A 20,801-nucleotide genomic window follows, 5' to 3' on the forward strand; every position below is an offset into this window, starting at 1 on the left:
CTAGTCAAGAGAAAAGCCATCATCAACAACATCTTCTCTTCTGCCATGCTCGAAGTCGAATTCTACTCATCAGTGATCCTCTCAGCACCCCTCCAACTCTGCATCTTCTCCTCCAACGAAGACACACTCTCCTGGACTCCCACTGAATCCCGAAATGCTCGTCCTACCTCTTGCACTTCTCACTCTGACAGTATACGCTCTGTGCCGACTAGTCCAGCAGCGCAGGATGTTCAGAAATCTCCCCGGTCCGCCACATCACGCTATCTGGGGACACTTCTTGGTTATGCGCGACATCGCAAGCAGTCTACCACCTGATGCGACACCACAGCTATTCGCTCATTTAATGCGCGAGCGCTACGGCCTGGGTGATTTCTTCTATCTTGATCTGTGGCCTCTCGCGCCGCCACAGCTTGTCATTGTCCAGCCGGAGCTGGCGATGCAAGTTGTGCAGAAGATGAATCTTCCTAAGGAGTCTGTGGTTATGAGAAAGTGGACGGGTCATATCCTGGGTGAGAAGTCGATGGTTACGGCGAATGGACATGACTGGTTGGTTGCGAGGAAGTCGTTTACGCCCGGATTTCAGCCGAGGAAGGTCTTGCAGCATGTTCCGGGCATTGTGGATGATGTATTGGATTTCTGCGATGTTCTTAGGGATCATGCTGTGAAACAGGATGTTTTTGGGATGGAAAACGTGTGTGCAAGGATGATCTTCAATATCTCCGCTAGGGCTATTTTGTGAGTTTCTATCTCATGTATGTTGTCGACCAGGGCTAACGATAGCAGGGGAATCAAGTGCAATGCACAACGAAATGAAGACGAGTTCCTCGAACTTTTTCGAGCACAAGCATCCCTCGCTCCTCAAGACTTCTGGTCACGATACCTATACGATATCAGCCCCCGTCGCCACTATCAGAAATGGAAGAACGGCCGCGCCCTCGACCGCTACGTCGGCCGTCTCGTCGATGACAGAATTATCAACAGTCCCATCGAAAAGAACATGAACTACGCCATCGACGACGCCATCTCCTTCAACAACCGCAACAGAAATATGGGCACCGAAACGCGCGACATGCTCATTGCATCCGTCAAGACCTTGATTTTCGCCGGTCACGACACCTCCGCCAGCACACTTTGCTACACATACGCAGCACTCAGCAAACATCCTCATATCCTCCAGCGCGTCCGCGAAGAACACGATATTCTCTTCGGTTCTGACCCTGCCACGGCGGCATCTACCCTCCGCGAACACCCCCACCTAACCAACAACTTGCACTACACCCTCGCTGTTATCAAAGAAGCCCTCCGCCTCTGGCCACCCACAGGCGTAAGCCTCCGCGCCGGCCAACCAACCCAAACTCTGAAAACCCCCGACGGCACCCAATGGCCTACCTACCCCTTCGCAGTCCTGGTAAACAACTGCGCCACAATGCGCCGCGAGGACCTCTTCAAAGACGCGGAGCGGTTCTATCCCGAACGACATCTTGTCATGGACCCGCAGGATCCGTATTTCGTGCCGAAAGACGCGTGGAGACCGTTTGAGAAGGGACCGCGGGCTTGTTTGGGACAGAGTCTGGCGCTTCTGCAGTTGAAGATCATTCTGATATTGACGTTGAGGACATTTGATTTTGAGACGGTCTATGAGGATGGGTCATTTATGTACCAGGTGTTGGATGTTACGGCGAAGCCGTCGCAGGGGTTGCCGACGAGGGTTAGTTTGAGGTGATACAATGTTAAAGATAAGGCGTTCTTGGGTTTTAGGCTTGTATATTAGTCTTGTACTGGTGTATTTAGTTGTTTTTTTTTTCTTTTGCTTGAGGTTTTGATTTGCATGGTTTGTTAGGTGTTTGGCCATTAGCATTGCATTCAACGGATACCTCCTTAGTGATAAACGTGATTCTATTTGGCATATTTTGAATTTCTAGTGAAATAAATATCATGAGGAATTGGTTAAGACAAAGAAAACAGGCTGGTGCCCACGTAGGGCAAAACTCCCTGCGCGGGTAGCATATCACACGCCGGATGCATCGACTGGAGAATCACTGCTGGATTTGACTGGAGCTGAATGTGAGCAATAATGATCATAGATAGAACATTATTAATTAACTAGTATGAAGAGCATGCTTGCTAATCAACTTCTATGCCCCCTGCAATACTATACCACATGATTTCTAAGCAATGTCGACATTAGCGGGGCACTGCTCAAGTATAAGTTCAAAAGGACCATAGCAGTGTTCCGTAGTTGATATTGAAAATATCGTCAAACAATATCTTTTCTATACGCACCTCATCATGGCCCCTACCATCTTAATTGTCGGTGCAACCGGCAACACCGGCAGAAGTGTCACTGAAACCCTACCAAAGTTGCTAAACACCAGCAACACTTTGTCCGGTCACCGGGTCATCGCTCTCACGCGTTCTCTGAACAGTCCAGTAGCAGAACAACTTGCCAGAATACCCGGTGTTGAGGTACTAGAACAGAATTGGGTTGAGGTCACCGCCGACTGGCTTCGAGAGCACGAGGTAGTCAGAGCATTCATAGCACCACACAACGAACCACACCAATTCGCTGAAGAATCGACCTTCCACGTTGCCGCCCTTAACGCGGGCGTCAGGTACGTTGTGCGAATCTCGACCACGGCTGCGAACGTCCGCCCGGATTGTGTCGCTTACTATCCACGTACGCATTGGGCAATCGAGACTCTCCTAAGCTCGCCGGAATTCAACGGCCTGCAGTGGACTTCTCTTCAGCCTAACGTCTTCACACCATTCTACCTTTCCACTGCTGTGGAATTCATCAAACAGTACCGCAAGACTGGGAACCAGGATACTCTTCGGTTGATGGCGTCAGAGGATGCGCCTGTCGGCATCATTGACCCTGACGAGGTTGGAGTCTTTGCAGCGCACCTCTTGTCCCAAGACGACCCTAGTATGCACAATAAGGCTAAATACGTTCTAAATGGGCCAGAGGATATTACTGGGAAGCAGATTGTGAACATGGTTGAGCAGCAAATCGGTACGCAAGTCGAAAATGTCAGTTACAAAGATATGTTCTTCGTCGATTCGTTTCTCGAGCTCGGATCTCGGGGGGCTCAGGAACCAAAGAATGTTATCTTGTCCATCAAATATGCTGCAGAGACGGCGTGGGAAGGAGAATGCTCGGCTTCCACGACCAGCAAGAAAGTACTGGAGATCGCTGCACCAAAACGTACACCTATCGATGTGTTGAAGACCCTATTGAAAGAGTAGGGAAATGATATTATTGGTCTATGATAGACTTACAAGTTGAATCAACTGTACGCCATTCTTGGGGGCCGGGCTACATATGAGGTTGGCATTATTGTGTTATGTTGCTCTTATCCTTACGTTTGTCGAGGATCTGGTTATTAGCGTTGCATTCAACGGATGCATTTCTATACGCAGCGAAGATAGTAAATAGTGAAATCTTTATATCTTAGATTGCTAGTGAAATAAAGTTTACGAGGTATTGGTCAAGTCATCAAAAGCGCCGATGCAGTTTTAAATAAGACGAACAGATAGGGTTACCACAATGTTTTAATTATTTCATGGTTTTCGAAAATAACATCAACTCTTCAACGAGGGGGGAATATCCAGTAAAAAAGGTCGTGCTGAAGTGGCATATGGACAAAAAAAGAACACAAACAGAAGAATCATCATAAAACATAGGAAAAGGATTTTTCATGCATATTCGTTATGTCTGTACAAACAAAAAGGAGAAACGCAAGAACCTCAATCATGAGCAGCCGCCAAAGCACCAGGCAACGGGGCATCAAGATCAATGTCCTCCACGAATCTCCTGTTCTCGCCGCTGTCGCGGAAGAGGTTCGAGAAGTATTTGTTGGCAACCTCGCTCTCTTGCTTGGTCTTGCTGACTTCGTTCTTGCGCTTGCCAAGGTCTTCAACATCCTGCGCAAGGCTGGTCTGCAGGTTACCAGATGGGATACGGAGGATGCGGCGAACTTCCGTCGAGATGCGATTGGCGTTGGAGTGGACATAGTCCATCTCGTGAAGGCTGGCGGCAAGCTTGCGCGAGAGACGAGGGGGGAGAGTGGTCGGAATCGAAGATAGGACGTATGCAGCAGTAAGTGCGGCTAGAAACCCGATTAGTACGCGATCCTTGGAATGTGTATGAAGTTCGACTTACCAGCTGCAACAAGAGTAGGGACGAATAGGCGTCGCACGTTTTGAGGTCCAAGGAACTTGACAGCACTGAACACACTGTCAACCCAGCTGATGCCGCTGAAAGCACGGCCGGTAAGAACAGTGATAGCGGTCATGGCCATGCCCGTTCCGGCCACCTTCTCCTGTCTTTCCCAGAGACTGGCGACATCGAAGAAATCCCACAATTCCACTTCCGTATCGATTTGCTTGGCAAAGGTGTGGCGGCGGCTGCGACGGAACATCATGTCTGCGCGGAAGTTAAGGGGAGCAAATTTGTCCTCTCCAACGTGCAAGAGACCAATGTTCTGGATGAAGCCGACTCCTTGCACAGTCTTTCCGCGGGCAAAGTCTTCGCATTCTGTGACCGAGCCGGAGATCTGCTCCAACATTGCGAGCTTCAGGTCCTCTGCGTACTGGAACACGGAGAAGAGACCAGGATACTCAACACCAAGATCTGCTTCAGACACACGAGCGATCGTGTTGGTCAACGTCGATCGGGTGTGGTTGTAGACATCCTCGCATGATCCCTCAATGCATTTCTCAACTTGGTCTGCAATATCGAGCTTCCTCTTCTTGCCATTTTCATAGGCTGGCACAAGCTCTGCCAACTCGTCCGTAACACGCTTGAGCTCTGACTCGGCAACATCACGGTTGACGGATGCCAGCGAGTTTAGGTCTCCAAGCAGGTTCAGAAGGTAAGTCCTGGCAGGAGCAAGCTTGGACCGAGAACGCTTCTCCAAAACAAATCGGCGCAGAGACGACTCCAAGTTTTCAAAGTCCTGGATCTTCTCCTTCTCTTTGCCCTTGTCCTTGCCCTTTCCTTTACCCTTGTCACTGTCATCGTCGTCGTCATCGTCGTCATGGGGATCATCAAAGCCCCCGCCGCCGCCGCTGCCACTACCAGGCTGCTCAACCAGCGGCGGAGGTGCAACGGGAATGGCATTGCTCGACACGAAGTGAACCAATTCTGCAGCTTCCTTATGAGTCCGCGGGCTGAGTTTGTTGATCTGGTCCAAAATCATCCGCTCGCAACGCTTTTTATCCCGGATTTGATCGAAGCCGTTGACGACCATGAACATGTAAGCCTTCTCGTGGGCGGCGTTCATAATGAATTCCTTTGCCGAAAGAGTGAAGTGGTTCGCGGCCGACACCACAAAGACAACGACGTCAATCTCTTCCTGTCGGGCAAAGACCGCTGTCGTCTTGAGAGAATCCGAGTTCAAACCCGGCGCGTCGATTAGGGCAATATCCACGACCCCGTTGTTCAAGAGGGACTCGTCGATAGTCCGCACGTCCTTGACATACACCTTGCACTGCATATACTTGTCATTGTCGATAACAATATTCTCCAGCTCACACAAGGGGTAGACGTCGTATGTCCTTTCGTCGTTGCGGTTATACGGTACATCCTTGTGCACAGCATGCACTTCCTCAATCCCGCTGTTCTCCCGAGCGTCGAGAACCTCACAGAAGATGCTGGTGCAGGGCTGCTGGTCCTCTGGCAGAACCTTCCGGCGCAGCAAAGCGTTACAGAAAGTTGACTTTCCTGCGTTCAAGTCACCAGTAATCAACACCTTACTCGAGGTATCCTCAATTCTGTCCCGCAGTGAGAGGAGATGCTTGATGCTCTGGCTGACTTTTCCGTCGAGAAGCGACGCAATGGACGATTTCTCCAGCGAATGCACCAGTTCAGCTTGCGACAGAGCGCCCAATTTCAAATCCAGCTTCAGAATCGAGAATTCTTGCGCCATCTGCGGACTCATCAATCGGGGCTCAGGCGCGGGTCGGCGCTCCGAAGCTGCACTCGACTCCGCCTCGCTACTAACCGGCATCGTAGTCGCGCGTCTGAGTTGTCCTGGCACCGGTTCCGCGGGGGTGCCCTCAAGGAATGTCTGGCTGTGCTGTAGCGAAGGGGATCCGGGGGTAGTCGAGACGGACGGGTAGTGGGCGGGCCATTGTCGGTTCATATCTTGGAGTTCCTTGAGCGTCTCGATAGTCCGGGAAATAGCACGGCCAAGCTTGGTCCGGTTCTGGTTGCTGTATATGCCATTAATATCCAATCCGCATAGATGTCGGGGATCCGGCGCAACATACTAGAGAAGCTGGTGAACGTGGCTCGCGACAACCTGTCTCTCATTGTCGACTACAATATGTCAGCAGTCCGGCCTCAGTATAACTAATCGTAAAGCAACTTCGATGGACGACTCACCAGCTGGGTTCCATTCTCCGGGGTACGTTGGTCTATCTTCCATCAGACCGTGCCATGCAGCCCCTCCATCACCATCCGCCACACTCCCACTAGAGATGCTCCCACCATATCCGGAATCGTTATTCAATGACGCCATCAGAGCGCTCGCACTCTCCGAAGTCGAACCATTTCCGACGGTCATGTACGAAGGCGGCGGTCTCGGAGCAAGAGGCCTGTCGAAACGCTCCTCCTCGCCCGCATGCCTGGACGATCCCTCTCCGGCGGAAGAACCGCTGCCACCCGGGAAATACCCTTGACTCATAGTTGTAAAGGTGTATTTTGCATCAGCGTGCAAATTGGTAGATCTAATCTGGGGTGTTTTCGTTGTTGGTATATTTTTTTTGAGAGGGAAGAGGCGATGATTAGTGATCATTTGGGCGAGTGTGACAGCATACGCTAGGCCCGAAGGGGCTTGGTGCCTGGTGCATGTGACTGGAAAGGCGGTGAATATCGGCTTTCGGAAAGGGTGATACTGCCCGTTTTGATGTCACTGCAAGTCTTTCCTTTATCATATTGTCGCATTCCTTTGTCTGATCAAACATGAATGTGAGTGATCCTATCCATGCTGCTCACATGGGGTATGTTGCTCACAATGTTGGTAGATTGTCGAGTGGGCGTTCGGCAAACGTATGACGCCGGCGGAGCGTCTACGCAAGCACCAGAGAGCTCTCGATAGGACGCAACGAGAACTGGACCGGGAGCGCATCAAGCTGGAGAACCAGGAGAAGAAACTCGTGCAGGATATCAAGAAGAGTGCCAAGAATGGCCAGATTGGAGCGTGCAAGATCCAAGCCAAGGATCTGGTGCGGACGAGAAGGTACGAGGGGTATCGCTCTCCGTCTCTTTCATCTAGCTGACTCTGATTTTCTTTGCGATCAGGTATATCCAGAAGTTCTACCAAATGCGAACGCAATTACAAGCCATCTCTCTCCGGATTCAGGTACAATAGCCCGACCCGAGTCTCGTGTCAGTGACTTACATAAATCGCGCAGACCGTCCGCAGCAACGAGCAGATGATGCAGTCCATGAAAGGCGCCACGATGCTTCTGGGCAGTATGAACCGGCAGATGAACCTCCCCGCTTTGCAACGAATCGCCATGGAGTTCGAGCGAGAGAATGATGTAATGGACCAACGCCAAGATATGATGGACGATGCGATTGACGAGGCAACGGGTATGGAGGCCGACGAGGAAGAGGGCGAGGACATTGTCAAAGAGGTTTTGGATGAAATCGGTGTTGATCTCAACCAGGCGGTGCGTATCTACCCCGGCTTGCCACTGGGTTACGGAGTACTGACATGCTTAACACAGTTGGGAGAGACTCCTTCAGACATACAAAAGGCTGCCGTCAGCGAATCCCGAGTCGCGCAGCCTGTGGGTGCCGGTGCCAGCGGCGGCGGTGGTGGCGGCGGTGGAACTACAAGTGATGATGATTTGCAAGCACGGCTTGACAGCCTTCGAAGATGAGCATACAGGGTGTTCTTTGTCTTGAGTCGATTACCTCCGTTCTCATCTCGTCTATTTTTATGCTTTTCTTATGCATTGCTTGTTACCAACGGAGTTCTGGAGTCGATTGAATGATTGACGAAGACAGGTGTTTGGGATCAATTCTACAGTTGCAACAGCTCTATGGCAGCAATCGCTTCTTTATATACTAAGCAGTTATAGAAACATCGATTAACGACAGGAGCCTGTCGACACTAATCGTAATATGACTGAATTATAAGGAATATTAAAACGTCATGTTCCAACGAGGAAGATTCTTATCCGCTCGCTTTTGCTTGTACGACTCGGATTCTGGCCGTATCCACACGCCATCATCATGATAAGCCCACTGCCCAAACCAAGGCACCGAACACAACTCCTCCAACGTCGCCCTCTCCATCGGTTGCTTATGCAGCGTCATCCTCAACATATCCACACAATCCTGCGACAAGTCCTCCCGAATCGGCAACTCCTCGTTAATAATCCGATCCCGCCGCTTATAAATCTCCTCCCATTGAGTGGCATTTTCCCTGTCCCAATCCACTCTGCCCAACTCATGATAATATTCGGGTGACTCCCAAGGTGCATAGCCGTGTAGCATTTCGTACGTGAGGGCGCCGATTCGCCAGAGATGTGCTATGCGGGCGTCGTAGGGGATGGGGATGTCCACTTGGATTTGTTCTCGATCTTGGTGTTTCCACTCCGGTTTTGCCAGTTCCAGGGCAATTTCTGGGGTTAGGATATTTTCTTGGCCGACTACGTGGGCCCAGCAGTCTTTTTGGAAGTCGGGGTCGTCGAAGCCGAAGGTCGTCATTCCTAGGTCGATGAGTTTGGTCTGTGGCAGTTAGCCTATTTGAATTTTTATTAAGGAAAGCGGGGCAAGGGTTTTACATTGAGAGACTCATCAACGAGAAAGTTAGCCTTGGACAAGTCGCCGTAGGAGATATTCATGTGCCGAAGATACGCAAAACCCTCGAGTATCTGCGACGCAACCTTACACACTTCTTCCTCATTGAGAATCGGCTTCTTTTCGTGCGTGAGGTACATTCCCGTGAAAGCAACGACGCGCTTTAATTCTGGGTCTTTAGTTTGGAACTCTTTAGGGTCCATTCTGAGAAGATCAGGATCTAGACACGCGTCCATGACGATTGAATGCACTTTGTCATCGACATATACCGAATCGAGCTTTGGGAATCTGTCGTTATTAGAGACGAGCATTAGGAGAAGAGCTTCGTGGGGGATATAGTGATATATTTGCCTTGTGAGCTCGTCGAGGACGGTCATGGTAGGCTTATAATTCCAGGTCGCTCGATTTTCCATGTCCCAATGTGTTTCGACTTTTATGGCGTAGAACTTGTATTCAGTGGGGATCTCTGGATTTGGATTAGGCTCTCGAGCAAGAAAGACAGTGCCGTAGGCTATATCATCGTCAGTCACTTTCACAATAATAGAGAGGGAGGAAATGGTACTAACTGCCTCCACCGATATTCGCATAAGGTGTCATACGCGCCTTCAGCACGCGACACATATTCCGAAGCCGGTATTGCGCGTTATCATATGGAATCTCATTTTCGTGATTCTTATGTCTTTGGAACGCATCTGCGTCAGCCCGGGCCGCATTACCGTACGGCTCGTCACATCGTGAGACGTGTTCACCATCTCTCGCGATCCAGGCCTGGTCTAGTCGGCCTGCGAATGCTTCGTGGAGATGCGGGTATTGTGTTGCTATGGCGGTTCCCGGTTGAACGAGGTCGTGGATATTTGTTTCTAGGCGGTTAGCCCAGCTCGGTCGTCGTGCTCTCCAATTGTCCAAAGGATGCGCCATGTTGCGTGGGTAAGTACCTAGTCTTAGGTGTTGTGACTAAAGGGTGTTGTTAAAGCGTTGGTCCGATAGACGTGGGCATGGCAAGTATCGTAATTTATACCGCCGACGGCTTGTCTATTCATCCTAAACTGTCAAAACAACGAACTGCCACGCGACAAACAATGGAACCCTCGAGATCCCAGACTCTACAGGAACAATCGACTGTTTCAGCGCTTAGAAGTCACCAAGTAGAACAGAAACCCTTGATATCCTCGTCGACAATGAGACAGTAAACAATGCCTCTTAGGGCTATCGATGGCGTCAAAGCAATGACCCGTTTGGGATATTGCTTTATTGATTGGATCAATGACAGCATCGGATCCTCGTTGGCAGGGCTGCATCCACTGCATGCTGGGCAGGGTTTGCGTATGTCTGTTCAGTCGTGTTTGGAAGATCTTGCATATTATGCTGGAATTGGATGGTTGAACCTCTGACATGGCACAGGGCCGGTATGGTATTGTCCAATAAGAGTGATTCTAGCATTTGGCAACTTGAAAGATTCTTCAGCTGGACTTGAAACTCGAGATAAAGCATCCAGTACGGTACAAAGCACTCTGTACAAAACGATCATTCGAGGTGGATGACAATCTATTCCCATATCATTCTTTGTCGGGTTGAATCATTGCTTTGTTGTGGCATCGCCTCCTTTGGGCCATCGCTTGCGCCTCTTTTGCGATGCAGACAAAAGTACTCTTATGCGCATAATGGCTTTGTGTGGCTTTTGTATAGTCGGCATATTTATAGCACTGAGTCAGGTCAGCTGACGACACGTGCGGGCGATTGGTAGTTCGTCCTCCACAGATATCTCCTTTTTGTCTCTCACTTAATCTCTCACCTCATATTTTGAGAAAATGTAGAGAAAGAAAAAGAAAAAAGCCACAATCCGAGTCCTTCCGTACTCCGTATTTCTAGCTGCATCATTCGCTCCGTACTTTCCCTCTGCCCAACGAGGATGAATTCTCCCCTCAATCAATTTCTTTTAATTTGGGCCTGTTCATCTTGCATGGTGCATAGCCACTCCTGTGCAGAATAAGAACCGACATTGCGTCTTCCTGCAGCACTTGCCGACAAAAACTCTGCTGATCCGGTCATAAGGGGTTTTTTTCTTGTGATGGTCGGCGGTATCTTGCATATCCTCGACTCGTGGGAGGCGAATTTACCGGGAGAGCCCTACTGTTTCTCCATACTATGAGTAGTTTTCCTGGACTTTTGATTTGATTTTTATGTGTTTAGGCACAGTTGGTCACATTTCGCCACTGCGGTTTTCTACAATACCGCACAGTTGGATAGGCGCTGGTAGAAATTGTGCTTATTGCTTTGTCCGGATGTACGAATCACGTTGGATTCAGCAAAGGATTACAGGGATTGATGGGATTCCTGAAACATCGCTGCTGATGATTGCTGAGAGTTTTCCAAATGCGCTAAATGCCGAGTGACCCCCCTTCAAGAGAGGCTGTTGCAAAAAGATATTTGAAGGCCCCGTCGTCCTCGTGCGCGACATTTTCCCTCATGGTGCGGCAATAAAAAAGACCTCGCTTTGCGTAATTTTCTTTCTTTCTTTCTTTCTTTCCTTCATTCCTTGCTTTTTGTTCTTTCTTGTTTCATTACCCCTCTTGCTGTTTTTCTATCTACGGTAATTTTTTTGTTAATCTTCATCGGCCGCCATGGTCGCTATTAATCAAAATGCGAGGCCGCATGTGCCTCCGGTTCATCTTCGGCCTGGCGAGGCACCTCGCATCATCCACCACTCGAACCCTGGTCTCATGAACCCTACACAACTGGCTGCCCAGCTGGGTCAACTCAACGTGGGTGGCCGTCCAAGCAACGGTCAACATGTCAAGGCTCCTGCCGCACCCCACGCCCACACCAACGATGTGAGCGCTCCCACGCCACTGTACGAGGGATACACTTTCTTCAAGGCGGATGCGGCTCCCGGTCAGAAGTCGACATGGGGTCGCATCGAACGGACCAAGATGTCCCAGAGCCAAAACGAGCTGTCCAAGATGGTCCAGACCCGGTCGAAGAAGCTTCCTGCTGCTGAACAATACGAGACCCTCACGAAAGCCAAGCGCACCCTCGTCGACCAGTTGATTGAGCAACGGGCACGGTTCGATTCTCACTTGGGTTGGGAGTGTGTCTATGTGAAGACAGAGGAGAAGCCTGTCAAAGGCAAGAATGCACGTCGTGGCGAGCTCGAAACGGTCTCTATGGACGTCGTGATCATGGGACTGCCAAAGCCCATCTCCAACCCCAATGCGCCTCAGAAGTCTGTGAAGATCGAGACTCCAGAGGAGACCAAGGAGAGGAACCTGGAGAAGCCCGTTCATCCCACAGCCGAAAAGGAACCTCGTCAGAGCAACAAGATCGGCGATCTGAAAAGCAAGGTCCAGTGGGTGAAACCTGGCAATACTCGTCAGCAGCCTCCTGCAATGAAGATTCACATACCGCAACGGAATGAGTCGCCGCCGCCCTACCCTCGTCCTCAACCGCCTCCTGACCCAAATCCGTTCCCTCAACCCCGTCCTGCCGAAGGACACAGCGCTGGCAGAGGGCAGCCCATGGAAAGGCCATGGCCACAGGCTCCGGCGGTCCAGCCGGTTCAGCAATCATTCAATGTTCCCCCAACTCACCCCAACCACGGCTCAGGGCGTGGGATGCTAAACGGGGGTGCTCAAGCTGGGTTTTATCCCAGACGAATGGAAGCGCGTGGTCGTCCACCATTCGTTCGTCCTGGTAGTGGCCCGGCGCCTGAAACACAGCATGCACGTGCTCGCAGCGGCTCTGAACCCAAGTCAGTCAATGGTCACACCGGCTCTGTACAAACCCCTCATGATTTCCCTGGAAAATCCAAGCCCCCCGTAGACAGCGAGGAAGATCGTCCAGCCGGGACTCCCAACTTGACTGAGCGTGCCAAATGGCCTGCTGAGTCCAGTGAGACTGAGGACGAGTCAATCCTCTCTGGCGGCGATGATGAGGACGACTGGAGCTCTGTAACAGAGGATCTCAGTGACGAGAGCGATCTGGATAGCGAGGACGAGGAATTAGAAAACAACAACCGGCATAAGCCCCAACCATGGCGTGGGAGTCTTTGGCGCCGACACTCGTCCCAGAAGCTGAACCGGCGGCATCCAGTGTATCGCATCCATTGTCGGAAGTGGCCGAACAGTAGTTCTCCCAATAAAGACGGCGATGACAGCAACCCCAACCGAGGACGATCTCCGGCAGGCAATACAGACTGCAGCATGGAAGAAGTGGTGTCCACCACCAGACACACGAGCGATAACAATGCCGAATGGAGAGCAGCAACAGGCCAAACTCCCCGGGAAATTACCGTGCCAGGAACCCGAGGCCGTCCCACTATTATCCACGAACCCGAAGCTAACCCGGGACCTCTCGATTCTTCTGGGGCTCAGTCTCCTCCGGACGAGGAGCAGTTGCGGATGCACAATGACATCCGGACTCAGATTCTGAATGACAGGGAAGCTCGACTTGAGCGGCGCGAGAAGCTGGTGGACTTTCATGCGAAAATGTTGGCGGAGAAGTTGGAGGAAGCGAGGTTCATGAATCAGCGGATGGCGTTGCGAGAGCCATTTTATTATCGTCCTTATTCCCCTCCGCGACGATATCCTTTGCCGGAGTACTAGTTATGTAACTAGTCTAGTGTAGTAGTTAGTACTAGTTAGTGTAGTATTAAAAGAGAAATGACGCAGGACGCCTTTGGTCCGTCCCGCCACGTTTCCCCGTTTTGTCTTCGTCTGGCGTCATAAATCTTCCTTCTCTTCCTTCTCTTCTTCTTCCTCTTTCTTCCTACCCTTCTTTACTATCATCTCAATTCTTCTTACTTTACTTCTCAATTCACTATCCCCTCCATTCATATTATCCTATTCTTATTCTCTGCCCATCATGCCTCGCCAATTCTTCATCGGTGGTAACTTCAAGATGTAATCTACCCCGCTACCCCTCCATCACCATCAACACCCCGACCTATAGCTATAATAACACATAACATACCACTTAATAGAATTATACTAACAAAACCAGGAACGGTGTTGCCGACAGCATCACCTCCATCGTCAACAACCTCAACTCGGCCCAGCTCGATCCCAACGCCGAGGTCGTCATCTCCCCTCCCGCTCCCTACCTGCAGCTCGCCCGCCAGGTCGCCAACAAGAACATCGGCGTCGCTGCCCAGAACGTCTTTGACAAGCCCAACGGTGCTTTCACCGGTGAAATCAGTGTCGAGCAGCTTCAGGATCTCAAGATCAACTGGACTCTTGTTGGACACAGCGAGCGCCGTGTTCTCCTGAAGGAGTCGGACGAGTTCATTGCCCGCAAGGTCAAGGCCGCTGTTGACGGTGGTCTGGGTGTTATTTTCTGCATTGGTGAGACTCTGGAGGTACGTCACTCGTTTCCGCAAGCTTTGTTTCTTTGATTATCAGCTAACAATTTTGTAGGAGCGTGAGGCCAACAGCACCATCGACGTCGTCACCCGTCAACTCAACGCCGCCGCCAAGGAGCTCTCCAAGGAGCAATGGGCCAAGGTTGTCATCGCCTACGAACCCGTCTGGGCCATCGGAACCGGCAAGGTCGCTACCACTGAGCAGGCTCAGGAGGTCCACGCCGCTATCCGCAAGTGGCTCGGTGAGGCCATCTCTGCCGAGGCCGCCGACAACACCCGTGTCATCTACGGTGGCTCGGTGAGCGAGAAGAACTGCCGTGACCTTGCCAAGGAGAACGATGTTGACGGTTTCCTTGTTGGCGGTGCTAGCTTGAAGCCTGCATGTAAGTTTTCTTTTCCTTTCATTGGTTTAATTGTGCATTTATCTGACAGTTGCAGTCGTCGACATCGTCAACTCCCGTCTGTAAAGATTTAGCGATAGGTTTATGATGCGATCCGTTTAATTTACGATTACCAATACCACCATGTGATGAAAATTTAGACGAATTAAAATGAAATCCGTTTTGGTGACTACCACTTTATGTCTCGTAACTGCTTAAGATTCATAGAAGTATTTACATTCCTATTACTTGCGGAATCACATGCAACTCATGACGAATATGAAACCGATATCCCCACACTCCTCCAATACGACGCAGCCCCAGACGCACCACCCCCAGCACTCTGCGCACCACCACCAGGCCCATAAGCCGGCGAAAATGAACTCGGCCCCAACCCAACACCCGCACTAACCAACAACTCCTTCACCCTTCCTTCCCACAGCAACCGTACATTCCACGACTGGTCAACCCGGATCTTAAGCACAGAGTCACTAGCCTCCTCTTCCTCCTCATCTTTCTGTAACTCCTTCAGCGGCGCGGGATTTGCATCGCTCGGGACAGGCGGGAAAGCAGGGTTATTCTCCCGCATTTTGCGCCTCGCCCATTCGAGGCCGTCGTCTTCGGGGTCGGGGATGGATTTGCTGGGTTTGCGCCAGAGTTCGCAGCCCGCGACCATTTCGCTTTCCCAGCTGTAGACGTTGAATCCGAAGCGGGAGCTGAAGGAGAGGTTTGGAGAGGCGCGGAGGGAGTAGGATGTTGATAGCGATCCGGTTAGCGGTGTTAGGGTTAGTGTGAGGGTGTAGGGGAAGGTGGAGATTGGAGTGCCGTTTGTTGATGATTGAATGGAGGTAGACGGAGAGGATTGGCAGGCTGTCTCGGGTGCAGGGAGGGTGCTGAAGCGGAGGCCTGTGGACATGCCAATTAGAGAGGAGATAGGGGAGTAGTATGCTTCTGCGCCTGCGGATAAGAGGGATAATTGTGATGGGGAAGTATCGTCTTTGGAGGCTGTCCGTGGATCTGGGCCGAAATTCCACAACCCCCGCCAGCCAAATAGCGCATTATCCGTACTGAAAAGGTATTCATTGCTGTACTTCCCCGTATCATGAGATAACTGCGTCAACAAGGAAGCCTGCGGTGCCGACTTCGACAACGGAGGACCACGGGTCGAGCACACCGCGAGCGCTAACTGCATCGTCGGGGAAATCCTCCGCAAGAACAACGCATTCAGCGTCGTTGGTGGTGGCAGATGAAGCGTCGCATGGAGCAATGTCGCTTTTTGCCGAGTACTCGCATCATCTCCACCGTCTCTTGCTGGCGAGAAATCGCCCACACCATCAAGGATCGAGTTCCATGCCCAGTTCTGAGTCGGGGCAACTGGTCTCTGGACTTGTCGGTAGCCCGGGGTGAGTTTTCGGAGGGGTATCAAGGCGCTTCGACTGGAAAGGTTGTCGAATGGGAGGGTGCTGTAGAGATAGGAGACGGAGCCGTCGATTAGACCAACTGTGCCGAGTGTGTAGCTGGTTGCGAAATGAGGGGTTGAGAGGGAGGAGAGGTGGACGCGGAGGCGCTCGGGTGTGGTAAAGTCGAGGAGTGCTAGACACCCAGTCAGAGGATTAAATGTTTTCATTAACTGGGTATAATTGAGACTCACACTGCGCTGTGGCTGTTAGCGACGAGTACGAATTGTCGCGATTCCAATTGGTCCCCTCAGCGAAGGCGAGCTGGATGTAATCCATGAAATCCAACATTATCGTAATGGCACAAGAGTGTCATAAGCAGTGATCAATCAGCTGTCATCTCCATCAATCCGACCCAGCATGGTCATTGGAGATACAAGTAGACTGTGAACTCCGATCTCGTCTGGATGAAGCCAATCAGCTCATTGCCCCATCCGGCTTAGCCCGTCGGATAAGGATAAGCCCCGCATCAACATTCCTCCGGGCTGTTATCAACGGAAGAAAAAAAAAGTCGAAATTCTCGAACCCGCCAAAGTCTGTTTACCAAAAGAGAAGGCTTTCCACATCGACCAGACTTTTGGTCTCCTTTGATTAATATATCTGTCAAGAGTCTCTACTTCCGCGCCAATTATTCACAATGCCTCGTTCCAAGCGCGCGCGCGTCGTCCACGAGTCTAGAACCGCAAAGAAGTCTCACAAGGAACAGACCAGACGTTTGTACGCCAATATCCGCGAATGTGTCGAGAACTATGAGCACCTGTTCGTATTCTCGGTCGACAACATGCGCAACACCTATTTGAAGGATGTGCGCACGGAGTTTGCTGAGGATGGCCGGTAAGTTTGTTCCTTTGGTCCCGTGTGTATGGTTTGATATCGCATTCGAGGGCTACTCCCATTGATTTGTCCTTCAATTGCTATATCCATGCGCCATCATATCCCACTTGATCAAATGCTAACAAGAACAGTCTCTTCTTCGGCAAGACCAAAGTCATGGCCGTCGCTCTCGGCCACAACCCCGAAACCGAAGCCGCCGCAAACCTCCACAAGCTCACCCCCTTCCTCACCGGCGCCGTCGGCCTTCTCTTCACCTCCCGAGACCCCGACTCAGTCATTGGCTACTTCGACACCTTCCGTCCCGCTGACTTCGCCCGCGCCGGCACCGAGGCCACCCGCTCTTTCACGATCCCCAATGGTCTGGTGTACTCGCGGGCCGGCGAGATCCCGACAACTGACGACCAGCCTGTTAGCCATACAATTGAGCCTGAGTTGCGGAAATTGGGTGTTCCCACGCGTCTTGTCAAGGGCAAGGTTATGTTGGAGTTGAACGAAGGAGAGGAGGGGTATGTTGTGTGCAGGGAAGGAGAGACGCTGGATTCGAGACAGACGACTCTGCTTAAGATGTTTGGCGTTGCGATTTCTGAGTTCCGTGTTGGGTTGAAGGCTCAATGGCGGAATAACGGAGAGATTAAGATTCTTGAACAGGGCCAAGGGGAAATGGAGGTTGACGGGCAATAAGCGCCTTTTTGATTCTTTTCTTTGGTCAAAAAGTTTTGGGCATTTCATGGCGTTTGGCAGAGGCGTTGATACCTTCCTTCGTTTTCTTCTATCCCCCTTTCGTTCTTGTTCGAAGAGCGCGTGATGTGATGCACATAAATGTTCAACCTAGAAAGCTAGCTACTCTTTGCGCTACAGCTTGACGGTTGCCAACTACGAAAATATATAAGAAAACAATTCTCCAAAAAGGACATAATTACCTTAAATCTTGCCGGCCGCACTGGTATGTCTGGCGTCGGTCAATATTGTTAGAACGCCTTACCTGATCTTACCTGATAATTCCCACGTTGCAGTACCGGAATTCCACTGAATGCATGTTGACTACCTAAAATACATACTTACCCCAAAAAGTGTAGATTAGACCCAGGGCAGAGGGAAAACAAGCACATGAAAAGGAAAACGCATAAGGCGAAAGGTCAAAACCATACGGTTGGGCCAAATTGAACCCCAGCGAGCTTCGGATGACATGGAGGTGATGGTGAAGGTTAAAACGATCCAGGAACTCAACTGCCGTAGGTAAGGTGAATGGCAGCTCTTGAGAAGCTGACGCTGAAAGATCTCTGATCTTGTCTTACCCAAGTGGTGCAATGGGGCAATAGAACAAGCAATCAATCAGATACCCACCAGCAGGCTATGACAAGTGTGGTATGCGAAGAACATCCACGAACGACAGATATTAATACCTCCTCTTGGAACGAGGGTCATCGTATGGATCATCCTCGTGGTACCTCTTGCGTCCATAGTCCTCTCGGCCACCGTACCTGTCACGGTCGCGCTCACGCTCACGGTCCCGGTAACGATAGTCCCTGTCTCGGTCCCTATGGCGGTCACTCTCGCGGTCACGGTCATGGTCACGACGATCGCGGTCAGAATAGCCTTCTCTTGGTCTTATAGGTTCACGGTTGCTGCCCGTTCCACCGCGATCGTATCTGCCACCTCCGCCATAGTAACCTCCAGCACTCCGTCCACCACCTGGGCCAGACGGCGCATTTGGAGGGGGCCCGCCAAACCCATTGCGACCTCCTTGGTAGCCGATACCCCCACGAGGGCCAAATCGGTCACTGCGATAACCTCCACGGAATCCTCTGCCACCAAAACCACCGCGGAAACCACCACCGGGTCCAGTAGGAGCACCAAAGCCTGGCCCGCTAGGGCGAGAAGGTAGCGCCTTAGTGTATCCACGGCCTCCAAGGCCACCACCAAAACGACGGGGTTTCCATCCCTTGACCGTACGACCGCGCTCAACATCTACCAAGACACGTCGGTCCTTGATCCGTATACCATCCGTTTCCTTGTAGGCAGCTGAAGATGGCGCAAGCAAAAATGGTTAGTATGGAGGATAACAATGTTTAATAGCTGAAGTGATCCAAGTACCTTTCATGTCTTTCTCACGCTCATATACGATGAAAGCATACCCTCTGTGGGGTTTGCTCTTGGGGCTAACGTTGTCTTTGACAATACGTATCTGGAAACATGTCAGCATCATTTGGAGTACGGCTGAAATACCAAAACCAATATACCCTTTCAATAGGTCCAAAGCGTCCAAATTCACGTTCGAGGTCCGATTCTTTCACATCGTAGCTGAGCCGCGCAACGAAAAGAGTCTTGAACGGATCGCCTCGGGCTTGCGGGTCTTTCGAAGGATCAACTGTACGCAAATCAGCATGACAAAGCAAAGGCAAGGTGCAAAATCCCAAGTCGTACATTCTTGAAGCGCTTCAGTCACTTGCTTGTGTACTCTTTCCTTCTTTTGCAACTTCTCACGCCATTTGCGCTGGATCCAGCTCTCCGTCGCTGTGTAAGGAATTTCCTCCTCGTATTTCTTAATCTCCGGGAGATACTGAGCAATACCGCTGATTGTGCTCTTCTTCACATCATCCGGTGCGCGGTTGATCGGGGTGACATAGCGTAGAGGCGGACGGGGCTGGAACAGCGCCAGGAGCGGAGGGGGGAGCTTGTCAGTCATTGTGTGCGCTCACCAATAGGTGTCGCTGAGCTTTCTTTTATCAAGGACAAAGACTAGACGTTAGCTGGCGAAGACATTAGGATGGATTGGATGGACGGATTATTGTCAAGGAGCGAATGTCGCGTTGATGTGAGGCTTGGCGCGGCCGGAGGAAGAAAGCTGCCAAGCGTTAACCGCGCGTGTAAAGTAACCAATCATGTCCATTATACTCCGGCAACTGAAAAGTCCCCCGAAGTGCCTGCCGACGACTTGCTCCGTCGAAAGTGAACAGAGATAGCGAATAGCAATGCCTGTACAAGGAATCAGAACGGTGGCCGCTGCCAGGGTATGTTACAAATCATTACTATCATTCTGGAATCTTCAATCCGGCAGACTACTGACAGGCTCATCCAGAACGGCGTCGGCGCCTTTATCCTGCCATGCAAGCGCATGGATTTCCACTACTGCGACTGGGCAGGTAGCTCGCGGGGCATGGTGTAAGTCCTCCATAATTTATGGCAATTTCTATACAGTTCTAACGGGAATTGTCCTGCAGTTCCTTCCTCAAGAGCGCCCTCCCATCCTTCGCCAAAGCAAATCCACAGATTGAGATCCGAGTCTCACCACGGCCGCACAAGCACCCAGTGATCAAGGGCCACTACATCAACGGACGCGAGAAGGCCATCTGTGTGCGGAACCTCGAGCCAGAACAAATATTCAAGAAGGCGAACTTGCTGAAGGAAGCCAGTGGGGAGAAGCTGAAGCGCACCAAGAAGCCCGTTACGAGTATCAACGACAGCGTCAGAGGCATCTGGTCCCCTTACCATGGAGACATCAAAACCGTATAGAGTGGGTCTTTTGCGGGATGATTGCGGTGGCTTCAGTTACCACGCTAGCGTGTCCTGGTTGGGGGGCTTCATGTCTCTTTCTCTGTTAATGTATTATTGATGTCGGCAATTTTTTTTTGCAATTTTTCTTGTTTATCGATCTGGGAAGCAGGTGTTTACGTTTCATGTATAAAAGGAATCGGACCACAATACCATAAATTCAGGACATATTCTAACGGCCCTGAAGTACAGTCTATGCTAATTGCGGGTATCTATCTCATGCAAGACATGGTAATATCCAAACACGGATGATAGATGTAAATTGCTCCTTCGGGGAGTTCAAAGCAATGGGTATCGAAAATGCTAGGAAAAACATAAGCAAAAAAATAGTGATATATCCGATAAACACCCAAGCCATGCAAATGCTACAGAGCACAACAGACCACCACGGACTCTCTGAGTCG

At 50.9% G+C, this 20,801-nt stretch overlaps 11 protein-coding genes across 11 annotated transcripts; 7 read left to right on the forward strand and 4 right to left on the reverse strand.

The window, feature by feature from the left end:
- Positions 1-154: 154 nt before the first annotated feature.
- On the forward strand, positions 155-1,723 carry ACHE_51178S (cytochrome P450; the record flags this gene model as incomplete). The annotated part of the gene is made up of 2 exons (XM_043280977.1): positions 155-735; positions 784-1,723. 2 exons carry the CDS (start codon positions 155-157, stop codon positions 1,721-1,723), a joined length of 1,521 nt encoding a protein of 506 aa, XP_043138502.1.
- Positions 1,724-2,289: 566 nt separating this feature from the next.
- On the forward strand, positions 2,290-3,246 carry ACHE_51179S (NmrA-like family protein; the record flags this gene model as incomplete). Its single annotated transcript, XM_043280978.1, has 1 exon — positions 2,290-3,246. One exon carries the CDS (start codon positions 2,290-2,292, stop codon positions 3,244-3,246), a length of 957 nt encoding a protein of 318 aa, XP_043138503.1.
- Positions 3,247-3,747: 501 nt separating this feature from the next.
- On the reverse strand, positions 3,748-6,689 carry FZO1 (mitofusin; the record flags this gene model as incomplete). The annotated part of the gene is made up of 4 exons (XM_043280979.1): positions 3,748-4,109; positions 4,163-6,216; positions 6,274-6,322; positions 6,389-6,689. 4 exons carry the CDS (start codon positions 6,687-6,689, stop codon positions 3,748-3,750), a joined length of 2,766 nt encoding a protein of 921 aa, XP_043138504.1.
- A 278-nt stretch (positions 6,690-6,967) lies between these two features.
- Positions 6,968-7,893, forward strand: DID4 (ESCRT-III subunit protein DID4; the record flags this gene model as incomplete). Its single annotated transcript, XM_043280980.1, has 4 exons — positions 6,968-6,973; positions 7,030-7,244; positions 7,307-7,367; positions 7,420-7,893. 4 exons carry the CDS (start codon positions 6,968-6,970, stop codon positions 7,891-7,893), a joined length of 756 nt encoding a protein of 251 aa, XP_043138505.1.
- Positions 7,894-8,158: 265 nt separating this feature from the next.
- On the reverse strand, positions 8,159-9,736 carry ACHE_51182A (Protein kinase domain-containing protein; the record flags this gene model as incomplete). The annotated part of the gene is made up of 4 exons (XM_043280981.1): positions 8,159-8,746; positions 8,803-9,106; positions 9,170-9,329; positions 9,385-9,736. The coding sequence occupies 4 exons, from the start codon at positions 9,734-9,736 to the stop codon at positions 8,159-8,161; spliced, it is 1,404 nt and encodes a 467-aa protein (XP_043138506.1).
- A 1,703-nt stretch (positions 9,737-11,439) lies between these two features.
- On the forward strand, positions 11,440-13,419 carry ACHE_51183S (uncharacterized protein; the record flags this gene model as incomplete). The annotated part of the gene is made up of 1 exon (XM_043280982.1): positions 11,440-13,419. One exon carries the CDS (start codon positions 11,440-11,442, stop codon positions 13,417-13,419), a length of 1,980 nt encoding a protein of 659 aa, XP_043138507.1.
- A 259-nt stretch (positions 13,420-13,678) lies between these two features.
- On the forward strand, positions 13,679-14,641 carry TPI1 (triose-phosphate isomerase TPI1; the record flags this gene model as incomplete). The annotated part of the gene is made up of 4 exons (XM_043280983.1): positions 13,679-13,716; positions 13,817-14,171; positions 14,230-14,557; positions 14,613-14,641. 4 exons carry the CDS (start codon positions 13,679-13,681, stop codon positions 14,639-14,641), a joined length of 750 nt encoding a protein of 249 aa, XP_043138508.1.
- A 181-nt stretch (positions 14,642-14,822) lies between these two features.
- On the reverse strand, positions 14,823-16,302 carry MDM10 (mitochondrial distribution and morphology protein 10; the record flags this gene model as incomplete). Its single annotated transcript, XM_043280984.1, has 2 exons — positions 14,823-16,147; positions 16,206-16,302. The coding sequence occupies 2 exons, from the start codon at positions 16,300-16,302 to the stop codon at positions 14,823-14,825; spliced, it is 1,422 nt and encodes a 473-aa protein (XP_043138509.1).
- Positions 16,303-16,648: 346 nt separating this feature from the next.
- On the forward strand, positions 16,649-17,526 carry MRT4 (ribosome assembly factor MRT4; the record flags this gene model as incomplete). Its single annotated transcript, XM_043280985.1, has 2 exons — positions 16,649-16,845; positions 16,977-17,526. The coding sequence occupies 2 exons, from the start codon at positions 16,649-16,651 to the stop codon at positions 17,524-17,526; spliced, it is 747 nt and encodes a 248-aa protein (XP_043138510.1).
- Positions 17,527-18,241: 715 nt separating this feature from the next.
- ACHE_51187A (U1 small nuclear ribonucleoprotein 70 kDa) lies at positions 18,242-19,531 on the reverse strand (the record flags this gene model as incomplete). Its single annotated transcript, XM_043280987.1, has 4 exons — positions 18,242-18,867; positions 18,940-19,030; positions 19,086-19,213; positions 19,270-19,531. The coding sequence occupies 4 exons, from the start codon at positions 19,529-19,531 to the stop codon at positions 18,242-18,244; spliced, it is 1,107 nt and encodes a 368-aa protein (XP_043138511.1).
- A 286-nt stretch (positions 19,532-19,817) lies between these two features.
- MRPL51 (mitochondrial 54S ribosomal protein mL43) lies at positions 19,818-20,358 on the forward strand (the record flags this gene model as incomplete). The annotated part of the gene is made up of 3 exons (XM_043280988.1): positions 19,818-19,856; positions 19,925-20,007; positions 20,067-20,358. 3 exons carry the CDS (start codon positions 19,818-19,820, stop codon positions 20,356-20,358), a joined length of 414 nt encoding a protein of 137 aa, XP_043138512.1.
- Positions 20,359-20,801: the final 443 nt, after the last annotated feature.

Source organism: Aspergillus chevalieri, chromosome 5, assembly GCF_016861735.1.
Source record: "Aspergillus chevalieri M1 DNA, chromosome 5, nearly complete sequence".
In the NCBI taxonomy this organism is placed as follows: domain Eukaryota; kingdom Fungi; phylum Ascomycota; class Eurotiomycetes; order Eurotiales; family Aspergillaceae; genus Aspergillus; species Aspergillus chevalieri.